The sequence below is a fragment of the Nilaparvata lugens genome, chromosome 7 (genome assembly GCF_014356525.2).
Source record: "Nilaparvata lugens isolate BPH chromosome 7, ASM1435652v1, whole genome shotgun sequence".
In the NCBI taxonomy this organism is placed as follows: Eukaryota; Metazoa; Arthropoda; class Insecta; order Hemiptera; family Delphacidae; genus Nilaparvata; species Nilaparvata lugens.
In genome coordinates, this window is record NC_052510.1 from 42229174 (window position 1) to 42256240 (window position 27067).

Genomic DNA, 27067 nt, shown 5'->3' on the forward strand with positions numbered 1-27067 from the left:
AAGATCCCCATGTGGAAGCACAGGAGAGCTGCAAAATATGAAATATGATCTTCCAGGAGCGAGGACTCCGCCGTGTGAAACTGGCCTAACGTTTCCTAAAATTGTGAGTGACAGTGGAATTTGAGAATTTTTTCAATATTTTTTCCAAACTCAGCGTTATATTTACCATATAAATGATTTTTTTTATAAAAATACAAGAAATCATGCACTTAAGGGTTTGAAATCTTATGATGGAATATTTACAAAATTATAGATAGATAATGTATCTCTACAAGTTTTCTTCCTTGTTATTTTTTGATTTTTCAATGTTATTATCGAATTTGCTTGATTTATTCCAATAATCCTGATCTGATCAAACTCAATAATAGCTAATATCGTTTCAGAAATCATTTATAATTCAGAAAATTTCATAATTTGAAAGATATTATTAAATTACCAATGTCTATTTCTATAAAAGCCCCCGCATGTTTGACTCCTGAAGAGGTATATAGTTTTGATTCTTATGGCAGAACTCACACATTACCCATCTGTAATTGTATAATCACTGCCATAAGAGCCAATAGTATTTATTCTCTTTTCATTCATTGGAAAGCAGAATTTTCGACTACAACAATAAGTTAACAAGCCAAATTTCTAGCCAAAATTATTTTATTAACATATGAAGACAATTTAGTACAATGAATGGAATAGTGTTATCCAAAATTCATAGAAATATCTAGAACAAGGATTCGGTTCTTCATGTTGATAATATTTCATTACAATAAGTTGCGGAATTCATTCTAACATTGTCGGATGATATTAAAGAAAAACAATTGTTTTTTTTCCGGATAGGTGATAATAATATCATTATTTCGATTAGCTCTTAGCGTACAGACGAACTATGTACACAAATTAAAATAATACTTCTCTCTCTAAAAATCGAAAGAGATACAGTACTTAAAAATATAAAATATTCAATAATTTATTCACTTCTTAATTTAGGAGTTGAGTTGATATTATATCACTAATTCATGAACATTGAACAACACATTATTGATCTGTCAAATAAGCTAAATTGCTTTAAATACTTGGAAAATGATCTTGAAATATAAAAGTTGCTTCAAGCAAATTTTGTTGACAACTGCGTCAACGTTATTGGTATTCATTATGTATTTTTACATGGTATTCTTGGATTGAGGTGAAATACAGAAGGAAGTAATGTTCTGACTAGAATTTGAACTGATTCTTCTTATTTTACTAAGGTTGTGTTATTAACATCAAATGCCTCCTATTAACATAACTCTGAGGTGTCTCTAATCAACATTTGAAACCATAGGCCTACCTACAGGCTGTTAGTTCACAGAAACCTCCTTCCGATTCAATACAGAAATTATTATTGATTTCCATTGTAATACATGTGTGATTCTAAACTACATAATATATAACCATAGATATTTGATAAGCATATATTTCTTGTCTCTGATATAACATAGAATTGTCACAAATATCAATCTCAATGTTCAGAGAACAACTTATCTAAACTGTAAATTATATTCTAGTATTAGGTGGTCTCTGGCCTGTTGTGATCAATAACTATGTGAGAAGCCTTTTTTTTCTTTTGCAAAATATATTCTTCACAAAGATCAACTTCTGTTACCTCTTCATGGCACTGAATATTCTAAATACATTTCCGGCACGGAAGAGGATTGGCACAAAAAGATTTCATTAATCAAAGAATATTCATTCCATCATCAATAGAATTCATTCATTTTTTCAATCTTTATAGCCTACTATTAGGCTATTTGTAGCTCACATTATAAATGAGAGATAATGTTGTATTCACGAACCGTACTATGGAAAAACAATTGAAAGTATAATGATGATTCAATCATCAAACACTTTGCATATTCTTCTCTATTTACCAAAATAATTTTCCCAGAAACATACAAAAGATTTCAATTTGGATAAGTCGCTTAACACATTCTTGGAAGGAGATGAATACCTTTCAAACGTTCAATGTTCCACTTGATATGATATTTCAGATGATATGAAGTATTTTAAAGATATTAAAAGCTATTCATATAAGTAGAGTTCAAATTCATATTGATATGGACAACTTTATAGAAATCCACTGAGAAGTATTCCGTCTTTTATTTGAAATCCATCTCTCATGAGAAAAAAATGGAAAATCTCCAATCAACAGAAAAATATTCATCTCACAATAAAAAATTACCTAGTTATATTATGAAACTGCATACCGTAATTAATCAAATCACATCAAATAGGACTCTATTGTTTATCAGGGGTATATTTCATATTTGACACACTTATTCAATATTTAAATTACATAAATCCTCCACGAGATTCCATGAATGGAAATGAAAATCACATGAATAATACTTCCAGCAAGACATTCGAATCTCGGACAGTTTTATTCTGTCCAGGAAGGATCCATCCCTATCCAGTCTGGTAGGATTGTTCACCAAGACCATTGGGATTCAATCCGTTTTCGATTCAGCGTGTATTTTTGCCTGGTGTTGTGTCAATAATTGTCAGCTTAGTTTCAGCGGAATATGGCGGCAGAGTTGAAGGAAAGCGATAGCCAATGCGAGAGCGATGATTGATGGGCTGAATTGGAGACTTGCAGCGCTGGATTCAACCGTGGTTGTACTCTTCGACTTGGAGCTCTCACTGGCGCTGGTGTCTGCCAAACCTGCCACACAATTCATCCATCAATCGTAATCATAGAAATTATTCATCGTAATAATAAAATTCTTATGTGATTAGCTCAACAGTATGGATAGAAAGTACGAAAAATGTAAACAGCTTTAGAGGGTCCTCTTCGCTCCGTGGGTCCACATACGTGGACCTCGCTTTAGAGCCGGTCATTTCATCACACTTGTACTTTTCTAGTCATTCAAACCTCATTTCCACATCTGTGAACCTTGTAGTTCACATTTCTGCCACTTGGAACGATCTTTTTCACTCCATTCACCAGCTGTTTACATTCTAGCATTTGTCTGTTAGAGATGGCCGACTTCTACCAATACCTACTATTACTTAGTAATAGTAGGTATTGCTTCTACTGACTTTGCACAGGTAAATATTTGTTTATTAATACTATTGTTGATAGATAAAGCTGTTATATTTTTTTATGTTGAATGAAGTGTTGTAGAATGCATATGTCATTTGATTGGTGAAATATAATTCAAATTAAATTGTCTATTAGTCTTGAAATTAAGGTCCACAACTGTGGACTTCAGGTCTGTAGGGCTACTATTATGAATGGAATACCGGTAGGTTATGAATCCTATCATATTTTTAGTCCAAAATGAACATCAAAACTATATGTGTTGAATTTAGATGGCTTGAATTCATAAATAAAATTATTTTATCACATTACATATTAACCTATTACATAGGTTATGTTGTTATTATGAATTTAATGGGTTATGTTCTTTGTCACAGAAACGCTAAGGAAATGGAGTTTCTAAATGACGACGCAATTGTTAGACTTCTGGAAGATAGCAATGCTGATCTATCAGATGGAGATTATGTGGATATTGAGATAGGATTAGACGATGAATTCGAGCTAGAACCATTTGATGAGGAAGTGGAAATTCCTCCAGCAGCTGCCAGTCAAACTTCTACTGAGAAGGGTACTGATCCTACATCAAGCAAGACTGGAAATCTTCCTCATCCTCCAGAAGCAAGAGAGAAAAAATGGAAAAATAAAAGGTATGCTATTTAGATTACTTTTTTACCATGAAAACTCTTCAATACCGTATCCATTTTTCATCCTTGTTTGAACTGTTAGTAACTATGTAATGTATGATTTCATATTTTACTTTGACAAGATGTTTGATAACAACTTTGAGATATTGCAAAGTAAAATATTCAATCATACATCATTTTCAATTATAGGCCTATTTCTGATAGATTCTGTAACAGGAACTGTTGTTTCTGTTGCAGAATGGAGCAAAGAGACCTTCCCATTGATGAGAATTTGGAAGCAAACTATGAGGATGAGAAGGGCCCACTGGAAGCATTTTTCGAATATCTTCCTATTGAGCTCTGTCGGAATATTGCAGAAAACACATGCCTCTACTCTGTACAAAAGAGAGACTTGCGATCAGTGAAAACAACTACCGAGGAACAGATACATTTGGCAGGAATCCATTTAGTCATGAGTTGTCTTCCTTACCCTCAAATAAAAATGTATTGGCAGAAAGACTTTCTTGTACCAATAATAAGTAGTGAATGCATGAGTAGGGATCGATTTTTTGAACTTAGGAGATATCTACATTTTGTTGATAATGAAGCCCCACATGATGGTAATGACAGATTGTGGAAAGTAAAACCCATCTTGGATGCAGTGAAATCCAAGTTGGATACTCTGCCTCGATCTGCTCATCTGTCTTTGGATGAGCAGATGATACCATTTTCAGGGAAATGAATGATGAGGCAGTATGTCCCTTCCAAGCCCAACCCTTTGGGCTTGAAAAGCTTTGTTCTGGCTTTACCAGATGGCCTTGTGTTAGATTTTAGAATTTATACAGATAAGGGGACAGTTTATGAAGAATACATGAAAATGTTTGGTTTAGGAGCCAGCATTGTGGAGCTGCTCACAGAAAACCTACCCTCTAACTTTAGTCACTGTGTATACACAGATAGGTTTTTCACAAGCATAAAATGTGTCGATCATTCATTTCATAAGGGCATTTACCAAATTGGCACTGTCATGAAAAATAGGGTTGGGCCAGTTAAGTTATAAAAAAATTTGAAGAGGATAAGAAGCTGAAGCGGGGGGAGTTTGATAAAAGAGTTAGAGATGATGACAACATTTTTTGTTTAAAATGGATGGACAACAAAAGTGTCCTAATGTTATCATCGTTTTGTGGTAGTAGAGAGGTTGTGTCTTGTGAAAGATGATACAAGACTGAGAAAAAAAAATTGATGTTGCTCAGCCTTTGTGCATCAAACTTTATAATGAAAAAATGGGTGGGGTAGATTCATGTGATAGATATATGGCCTATTACAGAACATATATGAGAACAAATAAGTGGCCTGTTCGACTGTTCAATCATTTTGTTGATCTAGTAGTAGTAAACTGTTGGGTAATGTACTGCCGTTGGTGCAAAAATCAAGGCATGAACACTCATTTGCCTTTACTGGAATTTGAACTGCATGTAGGAAAGGCATTGATAAATTATAGGGAGGTGAATGTCTTGCCACGAAAAAGGGGGAGACCATCTGCTAAAAATGATAGTGATGAGGAATCCACTTCTTTGAATGCTGTCATGCATCCAAGAGAAGTTGTTCCTCATCCTATCAATGAGGTGAGATTTGATGAAGTGGGGCACCTGCCAGAATTCAGAGATGCAAAAAATGCCTCCAAGTGTCGGATTCCTGGATGTAAATCGAAAACAAGGATTGCTTGTGTAAAGTGTGATATTTATTTGTGTATCATGAACATAAATAATTGCTTTTTGCAATACCACAGGAGATCATGAATAAATTGATGAGTAGAAGTAGTTGATAGATGTATTTCATTAGTGTAGGTAATTGATAATTGAGAGTTGATAGATGTGAGAATTCAAGTAGTTTAGGTAATTGATATTTGAGAGTTGATAGATATAAGTATTTCATTAGTGTAGGTAATTGAAAATTGAGAGTTGATAGATGTAAGAATTTGAGTAGCTTAGGTAATTGATAATTGAGAGTTGATAGATGTAAGAATTTCATTAGTTTAGGTAATTGATAATTGGAATTAGCTGATAAATGTGAATATTTGATGAGTGTAGGTAATTTATGAGTGTGATTGATGAATGATAAGTTTAAATAAATCATTATTTTTCAGTTTCCATCTTCTGTTGTTATTATTTCACTTCTCAAAAACTTGTCTGGAGGGGGTGGTAAGGGGGGCTTGTTCCCCTCAGAATTTCCCTTTTATTTGGCAAATGAGAGGTTGAGTGTTAGCAAACCATGAAATACCTTGAATTTTGATAGTTGAGTTGCAGCTACCACAAAAACAAATGAAGTTGATGTCGCTGAACAGGTGTGATGTTTTATTAATAGAAACCTGAGGTCCACAGGAGAGGACCAGTTGAAGTTAGGCCTAAAAATGGATATGGATATTTTTTTCTATTCGTATCATGTTTCTATAGGCTAGGTGAGTAAAATGAGCAACAAAAAGATTTTGTTAATAATGTTATGGAACTCAGGATTGAAGAGCTGATGCAGTTTTAAAGATATTTGGAAAACCGAAGGGAGAAATCAATATAATTAATTATTCACAGCATAAATAGACATAGATAGAATAAACGAGCTATATGGTGAGATACTTGGGTAGATAGTAAAAGTGGTAAGCTACATGGAATTGTTTTATATCTGTATGTAGAAGTACTTTGCAAACTGTTCGAAAATTTAATAAAGGATATAGAGAAGAATTTTTCCTGATTTGATGACATCACGAAGTTTGGACATTAATGTCAACTCTACCGCTTAACCACGTTGTTGACAAAAATACGAATGTAGAATAAATCATAAATGCATATATATTATAAGAAAATGAAAAAAATTACAATAAAATGTGATAAATTTGAGAGTTTGAATATTTAGGAATAAACTCTTATAGATGAGTGTCTATCAATAAAATAAATCACTCCCGAAAGATAAGGCAAGAACGATATACATTGAAATGAACGAGTAGACAAGATGTTGGCCGCTACACCACTCGCTAACGTCACACCTCCAAGTGGGCACCTGCTTTTCGCATATACCATGAGGTGTGACACGCGAGCTACTACCCAGCGGCATTTTCAAGTCGGTAGGCGAGTAACACAGAGGAGTTAAGCCTGCATTGCAGTGGAACCACCACTCTGCAGTTCCAGTGGTACGTGAGCCTGGCTAGGGCCTAGACGTATCATCTAACTTGTCTACAGGCGAGGAAAAATACTCCTGGTTCCCAATTTTATACGTTGCCAGGGTAGGCGCTTGCACGTCCTCCACACAGGTGCCCAAAAGAAGACGCGAGCATTTCTGAAAGAAGAACCAGTAAGAGAGGTTCTTCAACTTACTACCTCCAGAGAGGTAGTATCTATATATATAAATAAGTTATATTGGATTAACACATAGATAGTACTCAAGTTTGTCTTTTTCTGGCCGTGCTACAAATAAATGAAGGTATATATGTTTGACATTTTTTTGTAATCTTGTTGTCTATTGAGAAAGTTTTCAATGTGATTTTTGATGGCAATGAGATTTGAATTTGAAGAAGAATTATCAACAAGCTCCTAACCAAAGAAAATCTCTGTGCCCTGTTCTAATCGGAATGTTTGAGACTTCATATACAGCTGATAGAAGGCGCAAACTGAACTGGCCAAGCATATAACAATGGAACGTGGCAAGCTTGCACTCTCGATCAACGCAAAATCAATTTGATCAGCTGATTGATGAGATTTTTTCAAGTTTTCCAATGATTACAACATATGTTGGAATATCATGTGTCAATAATCTCAGTTCCATAAGGCGTTCACCTTACCATGTTCATAAACTTACTTAATAGGATCCTTTTTCATCCTTTGAAACCCTTAGACGCAAAATATATCAAAATGTGTTCTTATTGCACGTCTATCATGTTTGAAGAATATTTGTGCAAAGTTTTAAGTCTGTAGGCCAATTAGTTTGAGCTGTAGTGTGATTTTACATCAAAATTTTCAAAAAATGCCCTCTCCTGAACCCCCCTGTGCTCCTGATTTGAATTTTTCTGCATAGATCTCATTTTTTTTCATAGCTGAACAAAATAGTTCCTCATGACTTTGCTGTGCAATGATGGTTAAAAAGTACAAAATTTTCGGGGGCCCCAGCTCAGCTGCCTCAGGGGGGCAAATTTCAAAAAATCCTTTCTTAGTGGATGTTTTGAGGCTACCATAAACAATTGTGCAAAATTTCATTGTTTTTGGCTCAGTAGTTCGAACTGTGGTGTGATTTCAGTCTGTCGGGGCTTAGCCTTTTATAGATTTATAGATAGATATATGGAAATTGAAGTGGATGAAGTGGATGTGAATAGATAAATCATCCAGAAAATATTGAAGTGGATGTGAATATATGAAACATCCAAAAATATATATGTTCAATTTTTAATCAAGTTTTTTTCATCTCGCAATAAAGTGAGGATGATTGAGAGAGCCTAGGAATTAACTAGCGAGCAATGCTTCCATTCATCTCCTCTGTTTACTTCAAAGTGTGAATCAATGCTATTATGCAGGCGTACTGATATTTTGAAGTGCATCTCACTTATATTTTGCAATTATTCCCTTCACACTGGATCAAATTCCTAGCACCTGCTAGGAATAATCACCAGTTATCCCAACATTATTGCACAGAGCCAGCAAATATTATTACACAACCAACAACAATCATTTGTGCCAATACCCCGAGGCTTCTATTATTCTGTCATTACAATAATCGTTCAGATAAAGTTGTATGTTGATTTCCCACCCTACTCAAATTAATATCAGCAGCATTAGAATCAGCGTGACTGTTCAAATAGGGGCGAACGTCAAACAACTGACGCAATTCATAATACTCAGCTTCACTACATTCTGTCAGTATTTATTCAATGGGTAACGTTGGAGATCTTCATAATGGAATGCTGAAGTGAATAAGAGGTATTTCATAGTAGCAAGATTCACTTTAAACTTTCAGCATTGGTTGAATTAGAAGCATTGTCGTTATCTACGAGAAATGCTGACAAAGTGAGTTTCACTGAAGCGAGTGTACGGGTGCTGTGAGACATATAGATGTTATGTATTATTTACTTATGAGATGAATATATGCAAGAAGCCTCTGAGTATTATTTTGTAAGTCTTGCATGTCGTAACCACACAACACACAAGACTTGCATTTCCTTTCTTCATTTCTCGCTAGACTGAAGCAAAGCAGCAAGTTCAGTTGATGTTCTGTAATAATTGAAGCAAGCACCCACATGCTCAAACAGAGCAAAGCAAGAGGGAGAAAGAGGAAGTGTGCAAAGAGATGAGTAAACAACAATGGAAACAACGTCTGTCAACTGCACTTTCTCACTATTTACACAACTCTCTTTGGTGCTGACGGATTCAAGTTCATCTTAAACAATTTCCCCAATGAAATCAAGCGTTTCTAGAAGTTGACTCTCCATAATCATTATGCTACCAGCCAGGGTGATTCACATTCAATCAATGCTGACAGTTTAAAGTGAATACCACTGTGTAGGAGTTTAGTCTCGGTACATGTCACAACTTGAGAGATGTGTGTTTTATTTCTGAGTATTTGAATAAAAAGTCTCTTGAGTTTCATTAGGCTGATGGGTTGACTCTTATGTCGTATTTATTCACTGTGTTTCCAGCTCTTTGAAAATTTCCCTCGTCATTGAAGTCGGTTAGAAGAAAGCTGGAGAAGAATTATGACGAGTGGGGGGGGGAGAAGGAATTGGTGGAGGAGAAGGATGATGATGAGGAGGATTGGGAGAAGGTGTAAGAAGAGGTTGAGGTAGAGGAGTAGTAGCAGGAGGATGAATAGGTGGAGGAGTAGTTTGAGGAGAAGGAGGAGAAGAAGGAGAAGGAGGAGGAGTGGCTGATAGGAGGAGAAAGAATAGATGGAATAGGTGATTTGATGCTACCTTATTGAGCGATGATAGCAATAATGATAGATTATTACTACTATTTTTGTGAATTGGATAGAAGAATGTGAGTTGAAAATTTAAAGTTGATTGATGAAAGTATTTCATACTTATCGTTAAACATGCACACAAACAGAAACACAATCGAACAAAGCCAAAAGGAGACAATCAGTATGCTAGTTAAACTAGCATATACATTAATATAACTTATTAAATCAAGTAAGAAATCCAATTCGATTCAATCAACAGTTCGCTACAAAGTCTTTAGCAATCAACTGATTACTGTACTGTTTGATGGACCTATACTAGTATTATTTGTTCTACAATACACTATCATTATATATCTAGCTGCATCAAATATAGTCATTACGATGGAAATCAATTAACTGTTTATATATATATATATATATGTCTGGTCGATGATGCATGATATTGAAATATCACCGCATACCTACCACCACAAACACCGCCTTGTTTCTTAGTATACCTACATACATCCTAGTTTCGTAGCGACTATTCCATTTCAAAATTAATCAAGCTAATTGTAATGTATTGATTAGAATCTAATTGAATTGCACCAACGCGATGCTCCAAGTTTGGAGCAAGTCTATTGCAACTAGGTTATCAAGTATGATGCTTGATTGATTCAAATTTTATAATTTCTCAATCTGATCTTATCTAGCCATTGCCGGTCTAACACATGAATAAGCAAACAGAATTTGAAGTTTCTATCGACTAAGTGGAATCAAACTTTCCAACTTTCCATCGTTAATGAACTAAGTTCGGAAAGGCAACTTTATGAACGGTTTCCATGTTGGAGCATTGTTACAATAAATTATTATTGGGATGTACTGCTGTAAACAAATAAACGCGAATTCTCTTCAGGTTTTGATGAGCGGAAAATAGTAGGTATGGTAAACCAAACGATAATGAATCATTGATAATTATTCGTTCAGCTGTAAAAGCTGAAGTGGATGTGGTAGGTTTCGGCTAAAATTTATGTATATTTATTTTATCCTGTATTCCGTGAATTTGTGTTTTTTTTCGTGTCTCATATACCTATCCTATCGAAGGTTATCAACCTATCCCATTCATTATTTATTTCCAAAATATCAACAGATTCTGAAAATAGGTCGACAAAGCTCACTTTTGACTCCAAGTGAACTTGCAGGCTCACTTCAGCATATTTTTCAGATGGCTAGAATGATACAAGAATCACAAATCTCAGGTGAATTCATCACATTATATTCGAACGTCCTATATCACGGAATTCTTGCTTGTAGTCTAATATGAGTATAATTGTGGATTTGAATGAAACTTTCAATATCTTTTGCAATTGTGGAGGAAGATTTTTGTTTGGATTCGTATTTGGAAATTGATCAATCTGATAAATTCAAAATTGTAGTAGATACATTTATTTGGACTGAAAATTGTGTGCGAACTGAGTTATCATTCAAGATACGTAACTAACATAACCTTCAGACTGTGTATTCCAAATTAAGGTTTGAAGCAGTTTTGGGCAAATGCCTGTTGTTTTAACCTGGATTGTATTTGCATATGAATGAATATAGTAGAAAGACATCCTTATATTACATCGAACTGTCGGAGTTGGATTGGATCGATGGTAACAGTGGAGTTATTTAAAATTAAATCCTTAAAGTTTCAATTAAATCTCGCCACAGAGAAAGAAATGTATTCATTTTACTTGTGATTTCGTTGGAGAGGATAGTCATATTCATGTCATTGATGTCATTTCCAAGCAATGCTGACAGTTTGAGATGAATTTCATTTCAAAAATGATAATAAAAAGTTGAAATCGCGGTATTCATCTATGTATATATACATAATTTTTTATTATCATTTTTGGAAAAAAATATATATATACATAGATGAATACCGCGATTTCAACTTTTTATTATCATTTTTGAAATGAAATTCATCTCAAACTGTCAGCATTGCTTGGAAATGACATCAATGCTATATATATATATATATATATATATATATATATTATATATATATATATATATATAATATATATATATATATATGTGCTATATATATATATATGTGCTATATATATATATATGTGCTATATATATATATATATATATATATATAATATATATATATATAATATATATATATATAGCACATAACAGAAGACACTTTAAAGATTGTAATATAGATTAAAACAGGAGACACAAGACATAAATAGATTGACAACATTTAAAAACTTACATTAGAAACGGAAATTTCCGGGAACTGAGTTCCCTTTCTCAAACGAGTAGAGAGTGCACAGTTCGAAATCCAACGGTCAGGACTACAGAGCACGAAGAGTCATTTGTAGCAGTAGAAACCACAGATTACACGGTGCAGACGGATGGAGAGAAAAAGGGTACAGATTCAGGGGACATTATGGGGTATTTAGGGGGCGGTAACAAACGGGAGATTGAAGATTTGAGTGGGTTATGAATAAGGGAAGGTTCAAGAAATAATGAACAGCAGCACCCAGACTATTGCTGTTTGTGATGTTGGAGTCCAAGTGGACATGAAGTCCGGAGTTGAGAGATGCCAACTGAAGCAAAACTCTTTGGGGCAGCAAGACAAGAAGACTACGGACAGTTCAATGGATCCCAAGTCCCCTTCAACTAGTTCAAGGGACCAAAAACCACCAAGTAGACCTTGAGGACGTTCCAAGCAACTAAAACTAGAAGCAGAAGAAATGACAAGAATAACGCCCCACCAACACAAGAAGAGTATGACCGTCAAGGACTCAGCTTTGGAGTGATTTCTGTTTCCCACACCATTATACCAGCATGGTCTGAAGTGTTGGTGAAGGTACAAATTAAGCAAGAAAACCGAGAAGAGGACATTTTGATTGAATCTGTACCTCTGCCTTCTGGGTTGTGTGCTAGTAGAAGTATAACTCGACCAATGAGAGGACAGAAACTTGTGGGCATGGTTAATCTAACATCTGCACCTTCAGTCATTCATCGAAATCAACTCCTTGGAAATGCAGAATACATCAGACAGAAAGAATCAAGGTATCTTATAGCTTCACTCACTGGAAGGGTAGGAATAGAGAAACTGGAGCTTCAATTGATGGAGAAATTAAAACATCCACCCTCCAAAGATGCTGAAATCTTGGAAGAGGTGCTAAGGAAATATGCTACAGTATTTGAAGAGCCTGGAACAGGAGGCTGCAGTATTAATGTGGATCATCACATTCCTGTAACCTAAGATCGACCAATCAGCAAATGGCCCTACCATGTGCCATACCATCTTTGACCAGTGGTAGAAGAACACTTTGCAGAGATGCTTAACAAAGGGGTGATCGTTCCTTCCACCAGCCCCTGGAGTGCCCCAGTAGTGCTGGTTAGAAAGAAAACTACTGATAGCACTGTTAAATATCACTTTTGTACCGATTTTTGAGCCTTGAATGAAGTAACGAAGAGAGATGCATACCCTTTACCTCTGATCAAAGAGACCTTGGGAAGTCTGGGATGGAGTTGCTACTTTTCTACCCTGGATCTTCATAGCAGTTATCACCATGTGCGCATTGCTCAGGAAGATCACGGAAAAACAGCATTTGTCACCGTGGGAGGCCATTTTGAATACCAAAGGATGTAATTTGGCCTGACAGGGGCCCCTGCTACATTTCAGCAACTTATGGATAACTTGTTGGATGAGATCAAGGGTGTAAAATGTTTTGTGTACTTGGATGACGTTGTTCTGTTCAGTAGAACCATTGACCAAAATGCAGTTAGGTTGACACATGTCCTGGAACTATTCTCAAGAGCAAACTTGTAGGCTAATCTTGGGAAATGTGAGTTTGCCAAGGATTCTGTGAATTATCAAGGTCATCTGGTCACTCCAAGGGAATCAGACCCAAAAAAATCCAAACAGTGAGAAACTCTCCACGTCCAACCAATATCAGATAAGTGTGTGGCCTGTTGGGGCTCTTTGGATACTATCTGCGATATGTACCAGACTTTGCTTGGGTGGCACAGCCACTGACAGAATGGACAAAGAAGGAGGTACCTCTTGAATGGGGAGCCAGCCAAGAGAAGGCCTTCCAGAATTTGAAGGATGATCTATGTTCAGATCAGGTATTCATATTTCTGGACATCGAACGACCTTTCATCCTGGCAACAGATGCATCCGGAACCACCATTGAGGCAGTTTTATCACAGTAAACTGAAGAGGGGGAGTGACCGGTAGCATATGCAAGCTGCCAGCTCAATGCTTCAGAACGCAACTACTCTACAACCGAAAGGGAGTTGCTAGCTGTTGTATGGGCTATTTTCCAGTTCCAATGTTATCTGCTAGGCCAAAAATTTACACTTGTGACTGACCATGCAGCTTTACACTGGATGCTGAGCCTGTGAGACCCATCATCTTGGTTAACCAGGTGGGCCCTTCAGTTGGAAGAGTTTGAATATTATGTTGTTCACAAACCAGGAAGGAAGCACACTCATGCTGATGCACTCAGTTGTGCCGTCATGGAAATCACTCTGCCTAGCCTGGAGGAACCGGAAATTTCAAGGGAACAACTAAATGATCCATGGTGTAAGGTGTTGGTGGAGGAGGGTGAAGGAATCGAAGAACGAGGGGTGATATGGTGAATGACTAAAAATTTGGATTTCACCCAATGGAAGATTGCTGTTCCATCAACTCTCCAAAAGAGTGTTCTGCAGTTATGTCATGATTCCCCTTGAGCTGGACACCCTGGTGTTGAAAGAACATTTTTACGTGTTCAACAATGTTATTTTTGGCCAGAGCTCCACAAAGATGTTGAGAAGCATTTGAGTGCATGCTATGGATGTGCCATGAGAAAGACATCAAGAGCTCTGAAGGTACCATTAGAAACAGTATATGAACCAACCTAACCCTTAGAGATGGTGCCAATAGATATATTTGGACCACTACCTATCACAACAAGTGGAAACCGCTATTATCTCAGCTTCATTGACCATTTACAAGGTTTGCTGAGGCAGTACCTCTCCCTGACCAAACTGCAGAAGCCGTGTTAGCAGCCTTTGTCACTCAGATTGTTTCGCGCCATGGGGTTAAAACCAGACTTATGAGTGACCAAGGGAGAAATTTCTTGTCAGCCCTATTCACTGAGACCTGCCGTCTGCTGGGAATCCAGAAGATCAGGATCACAGACTACCATCCAAAAGGCAATAGCAGAGTTGAAAGACTATACCGCACCCTCAATGAGTCCATGGCTCATTTTGTAATACGTGATGGGCAAGACTGGGTTAGGTGGCTCCCATATGCCCTGATGGCCTACTGATCTGTCACTCACTCCTCTACCGGGTACTTCCCCTACTACCTTCTGCATGGAAGAGATATGATCTTACCTGGAAGTATTCCCATTTCAAAAGAGCTGCAAGGGCACTCTGTGAGAAATCATCTGAAGACACTCAAATACCGACTGCAGATAGCTTATGAAAATGCTGCCAAGAAGTCAACTGAGGCAGCAATTGAGCAAGCAGAGGTGGCCAACAAAGGAAGGAAACACCGAAAGTTCAAGGTTGGAGATATTGTTTGATAGGTGATAGGTGACACCTGTTTGAATCAGCTATCAAACCTGGGGATGCCAGCAAGTTCCACCAACCCTGGACGGGCCCTCACTGGATCAGCTAACAGATGTCACCCGTCAATTACATGTTGATTTTGGTTGATGGGCCACAGGTCAATGTTCACATAAACCATCTGGAACCCTGCCTCCAGCTAGACAAGTGGGGAAATGAGAATGAACCAATAGAAGACAACAATGATCAAAATCCAGAGGAGGAGGAATGACCTTGAATGATCCCATCAAAGAATGTCAAGAGGAGCAGACATACTGCTCACATCCAGATGATGATGAAGCAGGGACATATTATACCTTGGTTGGAGAAGGAGAAGAAGGAAAAGAAGAAGAAGGAAGAGGAGAAGAAGAAGGGGAAGAAGAAGATAAAGAAGGAGAAGAGGATGTTTTTGAGGATCTGTTTCTGCCAAGCCCTGACTCACCCGACCAGCTAAAGTGCGAGATAAATTACTTTCGAAGAGAAAGATGCTCTATCCTCCACTAATCACTTCAACTACCTAGCAGCATTCTCCTTCTTTTGTGTCTGAGTGAGAGAGCTTTGTAACGCGACGCGGCAACACTCCTCTCCATCTATTGCTGGCAATGTTCCAAGTAGTGTACTGGTCAGCAGGTATATTGGTTTGTGTATGTTACAGAGATGTTTTCATCACAAGAACATGAAGCAAAATGAAAAGGCGCATCCAATTGTGCGCAGGATGTCCGTCTGTGTCTACGCTACAAACTGTGGAGGGAGAAATGGGTTTCTCCTCTTCATGTTAAAAGTAATATATCACTGACTTTAGTTGGTGACACGGCCTATGTACCCAGAGGAAGGAGACAAGCATCTACCCGAGTTTCCCCTTACCCCTTGTGAAGTCGATCAAGGACCCTGACCTAGGCATCTATAGGCAAGCAGAGCTTGGGGCTCCTCTGCATGTGAGTGAGTGCAAGTGGGTCATGAAACATTTTGAAGATGGCTAGAGAATACTGTTGAGAGATAGAGTAAAAAAATTAAAAAAATTAAAAGAAAAATAAAAAAAAATTAAAAAAATTAAAAAAATTAAAAGAAAAATAAAAAAAAATTAAAAAACATATAAAATTGGGAATAAATTGGAAAAAAAAATTTAAAAATTTAAAAAAAATTAAAAAATTGAAAAAAAAAGTTAAAAACTCATAAAATCGGGAATAATTGAGAAAAAAAAAATAAAAAACACAAAATCGGGAATAAATGGGAAAAAAAAAAATTATAATAATAAAAAACACATAAAATCGGGAATAAATCGGGACTCGGGGCTCTGAACTCTGGACTCTGGACTCAGGCTCTGAACTCTGGACTTCTGGACTCTGGACTCTGGGCTCTGAACTCTAGACTTCTGGACTCTGGACCCTAAACTCTGAACTCAAATGTCCTGTCTGTCAACGAGATAATACCATGATTATGTAGTTCCTCCTCCTCAAGCTCAATCACTGCATCCCGCAGACATAGCTCACTGTTTGACAACATGTCGCAGTAGATGGAATACCTCTCAGTGCTGACAAGCTGTCTTATACCAAACAGAGGAAAGTGGTGGTAGTGGTGGGGATAACCTTCCTTGTCAACAGGTCTATGACAATGCCACCCCATCATGACTCACTTCTCAATTCTTCGTTATCATTAGTATAAAGAAGTATCATATTCTATATAATTTAGGTCTTTAAACATGAATCCTTTATGGTGTAGTGGTTAGCAAGTCAGCTTCCCGAGTTGGAGGTTCTAGGCTCGAATCCAAGGCGGTAAAGGTAAGTATTAAAGGTCAGTATCAACAGAACCAGAGGATATATTTTTTGTATGTAGTGGGTAGACTGGCCCACCAATGCCAGTCACCCCGCCGCTGGTCGGCCGGCCGCCACCGATTGCCCGGCCGCCACCGGTGTCCTGCCAGTCGCCCCACCATCGGTCGCCCACCACCGGTCACCCGGCCGCCGCCAATCGCCCCACCAGTCGCCCCGCCGGTCGCCCGCCACCGGTCGCCGGCTGCCGCCAGTCGCCCCACCACCACCGGTCACCCCACTGATGGCTGCCATCCCACCACCAACAGTCGACCTGCTGCGGCTGGCAATTGTCCCGCCGGCTGAGCATGAGCATTCTCAATGACCCTAGCTCCTCCTGCCACATGGACCATGCTCACCAGTATTCAGCATGTCTGTGGCAGGACGGTAGGGTCATCCACTCAGTGGTCAGTCAGTCAGTTCAATTACTGATCAGTCACTGATCAGTCACTGTTCAGTCACTGTTCAGTCACTGTTTAGTCACTGATCAGTCACTGTTCAGTCATTGTTCAGTAACTGATCAGTCACTGTTCAGTCACTGATCAGTCACTGTTCAGTCACTGATCAGTCACTGATCAGTCACTGTTCAGTCACTGATCAGTCACTGTTCAGTCACTGTTCAGTCAGTGGCACTCGGCACTTGGTATGGGTCCAAAATGTATAAATAGCGGAGCTCAAACTCTCAGACCTCAGTATACTGATAAACACTGACCAGTATGTATATCAAACAAAGGAACCATAAGCCAACATTGGAGGAGGTTGCTCCTACCATATTGGAGATTGCTAGGTTGAAGCGTGAAATCGAAAGGAGGCATAAGGAAATCATGCTGGGTAGACGGATTGCAGAAGAGAAACATGTGGAACACTTCAAACCTCTAGCTGAGCCACTAGTCAACCTAGTCAAAACCTTCCAACAGATGCCAGTTCAACAACCACAACTACCTCCATCAAGAGCATCCAAGAAGCGTCCCAGGTATCTGAAGCCTAGAATAAAAATGCGCTCCAGGCATGTGAAGGGTAGGCAGAGACAATCCAAGCCAGAGTTGTTATCATCAGAACATCGTCCTTTCTCAGCAGCATCAACACACCACACATATCCTACTCCACCAACAATACCATTTGTTAAAGATGCCACATATACAAGGCGTGGACTTACTGGTGCAAGTAAAGCAAAACATAAGCTCCAACTCTCCAGCATTGATGAAGAGTCACCAACATTTGAATCATATGGAACTGAAGAAGTTTCAAGTCCAATGGTAGGCACCTCAGGAATTGGACGGCAACTATGGAAAGCAGGAAAGCAGGCATTTGAAGGGGATGAGGGTGAGGAGTATAATATGAGTAGAGGATATGATGATAGCAGTGATGAGGAGCTGTCTGGAGATGGACAGGATGATGATAAGAATGTTGAACAATTATTGAATGAAAGTCATGGTACAACAGTTCAGAATATCCTTGATCAAACTGATCTAGCTGGAAAACAGTTAGCTGATTACATTAGAGGATCATTGAGCAAGGACAATGACGATTTTGATGACACTTTTGGGCCAAGAGTGAGAGACAATGCTTACTACCTGGGCAATAAGTATTCAACTTTTGGAGAGAATGGTGATGAAATTGTGCTGACTGACCCTGTAGATCAGGAAGAAAAGACCTCCACAGCTACATTGGGACTTTGTGAGTTGATTTTCAAGAAGAATCCAAATCGTGCATTAGTTGAATCCGCTGACAGACAGGCTTATGGAGAAATATTGAACTGGACCAGTGTGCACAGACAGAACAATGATCCAAGAGGTGAGATTGTTAACTACAACAAAGCCAAGTATAAGAATACAATCAAATGCCTTTTGGATGATAGCAGAGATGGTGGTCAAAGACATTCTGAGAGACAAGTGACTGGGAGAGGATCTATTGCCCCAAGGCATGATTTTAGTAAGGAGAAAAGTCAGAAGATCTATAGAGGAAGAGGTGTTCTGTCAGCTATCAAGGGAGCTGCTGGTACAATAGTTAATAAGGCAATCGACATTCTACCAGTTGAACTTGATATCCCTGGCTATCAATACTGTGGACCAGGAACAAAACTTCAGAAGCGATTAGCACAAGGTGATCCAGGAATCAACAAACTTGATCAGGCTTGCAAGGAGCATGATATTGCCTATTCCAAGAGTGGTGATACAGCAAGCAGAGCAGTAGCAGACAGCATCTTGGCAGAGAGAGCCTGGGACAGAGTGATATCTGAAGATGCAGGGGTGTTGGAAAAAGCTGCAGCACTAGCAGTCACCAGCATCATGAAGGCTAAGGCAAAATTTGGGGGAGGTATGAAAAGATCACTGAAGGAAGTCAGCAGGGTGGTTAAGAAGGGGAAGAAACAAAAGATTCAACCATCAAAGAAAAAATCAATGAAAGGAGGTCGAGGTCTTTACTTGAGACAGCAGAGATCAAAGGTCGGTAAAGGTCTTTACTTGAGAAAGCAGAGAACAGCAACACCTTAGAAATTAGGTAATATATTGAGGTACAATCAAAATCATAATGCTGTACAAATATGGATATATATTGGATACATAGCAGATTAGATTCATTGTGCTGGAATCATCTGTGGAGAATAGACATTTTGTCAATCAACTATGTATCTGGAACAATAGAGAAGATGGTACTCCTATTCTCAAAGTGGGGTGACTATGGTGAGACAAATTTACCATCAATCTCCCCATTTGATCTGAAGATGGATGAGGATCATGTAGAAGATGAGGAAGAGGAAACTGATATGGAGGAGAACAATGAGGTAGAGGTGGAAGAGGAAGAGGATGACGAGGAGGAAGGGGAAGAGGTGGAGGAGGAGGAGGAGGAAGAGAAAGAGGATGAGGAGGAGGAAGAGGAAGAGGAGGAGGAGGAGGAGGAAGAGAAAGAGGAGGAGGAGGATGATGATGTGGTGGTGAGAAATACTACTACACCTATACTTTTGACTCGAAGGAGCATCAATTACCTGAAGGGAAGAGGTTGTGAGGTGATTCAACAACAATGATAGGGTATTGTCTCTATCTGAAACAGTGTTCTAGAGGTATCGCTGAATATCATCCGAAGACTATCAGACAACATAGAAGACTTGCCAAGGACTAGTGCTGGGAAAGGAGTCTACTACCTGGGACATCACCTGCTTGACATGGACCAAGGAGAAACATTATGGATAAATCACTTTTCTGCACACTCAATATAATAAAAAACTTGGATTTTGGAACAGAGATATACCTGATTGTAGTAAACTTTTCAATGAAATGGATGTTGAATTTATCAATAAAGAGCTAATTGTATTCCAAACTGTTTACTTATTACCTACCAACTCCTTAGATATAGTTTAGCTATGAGTATATTCTAAGTGCCACTGACTGAACAGTGACTGATCAGTGACTGAACAGTGACTGATCAGTGACTGAACAGTGACTGATCAGTGACTGAACAGAGTGACTGAACAGTGACTGATCAGTGACTGAACAGTGACTGAACAGTGACTGATCAGTGACTGAACAGTGACTGAACAGTGACTGATCAGTGACTGATCAGTAATTGAACTGACTGTCTGACCACTGAGTGGATGACCCCACCGTCCTGTCACAGACATGCTGAATACTGGTGAGCATGGTCCATGTGGCAGGAGGAGCTAGGGTCATTGAGAATGCTCATGCTCAGCCGGCGGGACAATTGCCAGCCGCAGCAGGTCAGCTGTTGGTGGTGGGATGGCAGCCGTCGGTGGGGTGACCGGTGGTGGTGGGGCGACCGGCGGGGCGACCGGCGGCGGCCGGGCGACCGGCGGGGCGACCGGCGGGGTGACCGGTGGCGGCCGGGCGACCGGTGGTGGGGCGACCGGTGGGGGGCGACCGGTGGGGCGACCGGCGGTGGCCGGGCAATCGGTGGCGGCCGGCCGACCGGCGGCGGGGTGACTGGCAGTGGTGGGCCAGTCTACCCACTACATACAAAAAATATATCCTCTGGTTCTGTTGATACTGACCTTTAATACTTACCTTTACCGCCTCGGATTTGAGCCTAGAACCTCCAACTCGGGAAGCTGACTTGCTAACCACTACACCATAGAGGATTTATGTTTAAAGACTTAAATTATATAGAATATGATACTTCTTTATACTAATGATAACGAAGAATTGAGAAGTGAGTCATGATTGGGTGGCATTGTCATAGACCTGTTGACAAGGAAGGTTATCCCCACCACCACCACCACTTTCCTCTGTTTGGTATAAGACAGCTTGTCAGCACTGAGAGGTATTCCATCTACTGCGACATGTTGTCAAACAGTGAGCCATGTCTGCGGGATGCAGTGATTGAGCTTGAGGAGGAGGAACTACATAGTCATGGTATTATCTCGTTGACAGACAGGACATTCGAGTTCAGAGTTCAGGGTCCAGAGTCCAGAAGTCTAGAGTTCAGAGCCCCGAGTCCAGAGTCCAGAGTCCAGAGTTCAGAGCCCCGAGTCCTGATATATTCCCGATTTTATGTGTTTTTTATTATTATTATTATTTTATTTTTTTTCCATTTATTCCGATTTTGTGTTTTTTATTTCCGAATTATTCCCGATTTCATGAGTTTTTACCTTTTTTTTTCAATTTTTTAATTTTTTTTTTAATTTTTAAATTTTTTTCCCAATTTATTCCCAATTTTATATGTTTTTTAATTTTTTTTTTAATTTTTTTTTTATTTTTCTTTTAATTTTTTTTTTAATTTTTTTTAATTTTTTTTAATTTTTTTTTTATTTTTTCATTTTTTTTCAATTTTTTTTTTATTTATTTTTATTTATTTTTTTTTAACCTCGAGGTTAGGTTTGGATGACGTTGATGACCTTGAGGTTAGGTTTGGATGACGTGGATGACCTTGAGGTTAGGTTTGGTTGACCTGGATGACCTTGAGGTTAGGTTTGGTTGACCTAGATGACCTTGAGGTTAGGTTTGGATGACGTGGATGACCTTGAGGTTAGGTTTGGATGACGTGGATGACCTTGAGGTTAGGTTTGGTTGACCTGGATAACCTTGAGGTTAGGTTTGGTCGACTTGGGTGACCTTGAGGTTAATGGGGAGTCTGGCACACTTGTGTGCCAGACTCCCCATTTTTATACTACTTAGGTGGCTCCCATATGCCCTGATGGCCTACTGATCTGTCACTCACTCCTCTACCGGGTACTTCCCCCACTACCTTCTGCATGGAAGAGATATGATCTTACCTGGAAGTATTCCCATTTCAAAAGAGCTGCAAGGGCATTCTGTGAGAAATCATCTGAAGACACTCAAATACCGACTGCAGATAGCTTATCAAAATGCTGCCAAGAAGTCAACTGAGGCAGCAATTGAGCAAGCAGAGGTGGCCAACAAAGGAAGGAAACACCGAAAGTTCAAGGTTGGAGATATTGTTTACCTGTTTGAACCAGCTATCAAACCTGGGGATGCCAGCAAGTTCCACCAACCCTGGACGGGCCCTCACTGGATCAGCTAACAGATGTCACCTGTCAATTACATGTTGATTTTGGTTGATGGGCCACAGGTCAATGTTCACATAAACCATCTGGAACCCTGCCTCCAGCTAGACAAGTGGGGAAATGAGAATGAACCAATAGAAGACAACAATGATCAAAATCCAGAGGAGGAGGAATGACCTTGAATGATCCCATCAAAGGATGTCAAGAGGAGCAGACATACTGCTCAGATCCAGATAATGATGAAGCAGGGACATATTATACCTTGGTTGGAGAAGGAGAAGAAGGAAAAGAAGAAGAAGGAAGAGGAGAAGAAGAAGGGGAAGAAGAAGATAAAGAAGGAGAAAAGGATGTTTTTGAGGATCTGTTTTTGCCAAGCCCTGACTCACCCGACCAGCTAAAGTGCGAGATAAATTACTTTTAACACGGCTCTTTCTCGAAGAGAAAGATGCTCTATCCTCCACTAATCACTCCAACTACCTAGCAGCATTCTCCTTCTTTTGTGTCTGAGTGAGAGAGCTTTGTAACGCGACGCGGCAACACTCCTCTCCATCTATTGCTGGCAATGCTCCAAGTAGTGTACTGGTCAGCAGGTATATTGGTTTGTGTATGTTACAGAGATGTTTTCATCACAAGAACATGAAGCAAAATGAAAAGGCGCATCCAATTGTGCGCAGGATGTCCGTCTGTGTCTACGCTACAAACTGTGGAGGGAGAAATGGGTTTTCTCCTCTTCATGTTAAAAGTAATATATCACTGACTTTAGTTGGTGACACGGCCTATTTACCCAGAGGAAGGAGACAAGCATCTACCCGAGTTTCCCCTTACCCCTTGTGAAGTCAATCAAGGACCCTGACCTAGGCATCTATAGGCAAGCAGAGCTTGGGGCTCCTCTGCATGTAAGTGAGTGCAAGTGGGTCATCAAACATTTTGAAGATGGCTAGAGAATACTGTTGAGAGATAGAGTGAAAAAATGTAATATTTACGATTTAAGTTTACCCTATTGTAAGAGTAGCCTTGAAGAGTTCTGCGCCGAATGCTGCCAATGTCTATATCATTTTGAGTGATGAACATATTTGCATCGAATGTAGTTGACTTTCTCCCTATCATAACAAACAAGACGTTCAATCGCCATAGAACAAAAACTGTCCATAATAGTAAGTTTAGCTCCAAAATTACAAAATTCCTCAGAAATAACATGAATGTTTCTCATTTTAACAATTTTGACAGCTTTACATAATCATTCTCACAATTATCAAAGGCCTCCTATCATAATGTTGGAAATGTGCTTTTGTAATAATTAACACTTCATCCAACAAAAGTTTACAGTGAACAATATAAATATAAAAATACAACATCACCTTTTAACATCTCTCATAAAACTTCAACTAGTTATTCACTTGTAAACGTTTGTTTGCTGAAACAGTCACCTGTTTAGATGATGTTGTATTTTCATTTTTATCTTGTTCAATGTAAACTTTCAATGAATAAAGTGTTGATTATGAAAATACATCTACAAAATTGGTGTCAGAAGTGAGATTGAATCCTTGAAAAAATTGAGCTATATGTTTGTTACAATAAGAAACGTTTTGCATGAAAATACAGTATGTCACGTTATTCTTTATATAAAATAACGATTAGCCTCCTGCTTGGCATCAGTCGGTAAAGCATGAGATTTAATATAATAGGGCGTGGTTTTCTAATAGTATTCCGTCTTAAAAAATCTTGATAGGCCTAGATATGGGCTTCTCCAATAACTCTTGTAATTCAATAATAATAAATATATATATATAAATGATACTTATACTATAGAGATGAGGAATATAAAATGAATTGCACACCATGAAAATTTTACACATATATTATACAAATAATGCAAAGATCAGTCGAGGCAATAAATATATATATAGAGCGATAAAAAATATAATATAAAAATAGAACAATATTTGAAATCAATAAAAATATCACAGGCTAACTTTATATTCTAGATTTATGGCACGAATCATTACCATGTGCCTTTATCTTGAAATCATATGCAATCTTTGGCATATAGCTGTGACATGTACTTGCTAATACTTGTCGGCTTGGATAATTCAATCATAAATATGTGCTCTAAGATCAGCTTAATAAATTAGCCACTAATAATCCAAATATATCTATATATTAAAATCTCTAGTATTTAGCAGATTTATTTTGTATCGAATATATATTTTTATCTCAGGGTGCAAGATTCGGCACCTGACGGAATAGGTAGAGCCATTCATCTAGTGAATTAGAACTATGATAAATTATCGCAAATTGTATTGCAAAAAATTAAATATTGTATGCATATGTTTTAATAGCCTAGATTTCGTACTTCTTTGATTAACAGAAATTTCTAAAATATTGATCTATATATTTTTCTTTCAATTAGATACCTTTAATACTAATTTTTACTTGCGCAAGTATTAATCTTAATAATTTCTAATTTATAATAACCCTTTCGGCGAGCTAGCTTTGATCATCAGATTATTTCGAAGCACTAGGGCGCCCATCACTAAATTCAAATTTAATCACTCACGTGTCGAAAATTTTCTTGTAGGCCGCCGATGTCGATCCAACTCCATGTGGTCCGGGAATATGGTAGCCGGAATCGTCTCCTCCAGGGGTTTATAAATTTAATAAAAATGAAAAATGACTTCTGCTTCACAACAGCATCACGAAGTCTTTTAAGAAATTTAATAATTTACTTTAACTTTAATTTTTACAAAATTATTAATAAGGTACTTCGCTCTAAAATATTTGGGGTCCTCTTATGGTGGCATCTGGCTGGCGAGTCGTTGTTTGGCGAGTGCTGGTTCTTCCTTCTCAAGTTTTACAGATCCTCTTTCCGACTTTCAAATTAGCATAAAATTTAAATATCTCAATCCTCCGCCATTAAATTCAAATAGATCTTACAAAGACTGCCAAAATATTGCTTAGATTACATGATTAATAATTTCTTTGCATTCGAGCCATATTGATAATATAGATTACACAAATTTTTACACAAAATCTACTACAATATATAAAATATATATAAATATTTTTGAATCGGCCTACAGTTGCCGCCTATTAACTGCCGTTTTACTATTGGTGCATGCAAATTTTATTAGGTATTCATGCGCCTGGTAACTCTTATTTCCTAAATACATTAATTATTTTTATTTGGTTTTATATTTATGCTCTTTGCATGCTAGTTAATATTATATATATTAATATTATTCCATGCTAACTAATAATTAGCCACGTGGACGGGTGTTTTCTCACATTGCACACCGTCTGATTGCAATAAAGCTCTGCCAAGGGGTTTTGGTCAGATTCTACGTTCTTCGGTTTGATCGATCTCTAGGTCACCGATCTGTGAATACATCTATCTAACCTCAATCTTCAAATATTTTATAAATAATATATTATGAGTAGTAAACTTTCTTCAAATCCTTTTTAAGTTCTTGTACCATTAGCCAGAACAAGCTGATGCTATCTTATCTTGATTATTATCTGCTTGGCGATATTAGCTAATTACTTTATTTTTAGACCTATTATTATTTCTGTTAGGGCTTTTTATCTACCCAAATTTGATACCTTTACACACGCCCCTGGGTTTGAATTCAAAATATTTGAGAATCACAATGTTTTTAATGAAAACCCACCCTTCAAATACACTGATATACACTATACTTTATTTATAAATTATACTCTCCTACTTCTATCACATTTCGCAGTCATATTTGCTGCATCTCCTTTATACCTTTATCAAAAACAATAACAAATTCTCCTCCTCAACACACATAAAAATATCATAAATATAAACTTCTAAACGCACTCCTCCTGACACCATTTACAACACAGTAATTTTGAATTCGCCGCTTGCAGGGCTGCCAACTTAACTACACACATTTCATAATTCTCATAAATGATTCCTTTTAGACAATAATTTCGATTCATAAACTTCTGGGCTTATATCTTATAGTATTTCTTAGGTCTTAATATAAATAATTTTCTATACATCAGGTACAATACTTTCTTTTGCTAATGGCTCTTTGGTTTTGGTAATTGGTATTCACTTTAAATCTTTTCAGGTAACAAACGTGGCATAATTAAAAGTAATAAATATAAAAACATATAAATAAATATCGACATTAATAAATATAATAAATAACAATAATAAATAACTCTTTGGGTACAGTAATTCTTTTTATAAACATATGTTCAACAGATATTACATTCATTGATTTGGGCGGCTTGGTCAGCTGTTCGCTGTTCTACAATTCATAGTGTTTCATGTTACATCAGAATTTGCTATCGACTTTCATAACTAACCTAACTGCTCGATTTTTTCTCTTAAAAAGGTAATTAACAAATTTTAATTTTATTATCCCCGCTTGTGTCCTTTTTTATCTGATGTATATAATTTAATTACATATTTAAAAATTGTTCTTTTCTTATTGCAGGCTTCTGACGGCTGGAAGGAATTAAAACATTGGATTGTTGCCACGAGGTCCTATACCAATTTTAAATTTATTAAGGAAGGTTAGTAATTGGC

At 37.9% G+C, this 27067-nt stretch overlaps 1 protein-coding gene across 1 annotated transcript in view; it reads right to left on the reverse strand.

Annotated features, from left to right (window-relative positions):
- Positions 1-620: 620 nt before the first annotated feature.
- Positions 621-27067, reverse strand: part of LOC111049809 (lachesin) — a 139183-nt gene continuing 112736 nt past the window's right edge. Inside the window, exon 8 of the mRNA XM_039431941.1 lies at positions 621-2692. Within this exon, the coding sequence (XP_039287875.1) occupies positions 2532-2692 (161 nt within the window). The 3' untranslated portion in view covers positions 621-2531. The remainder of the gene's footprint in view (positions 2693-27067) is intronic.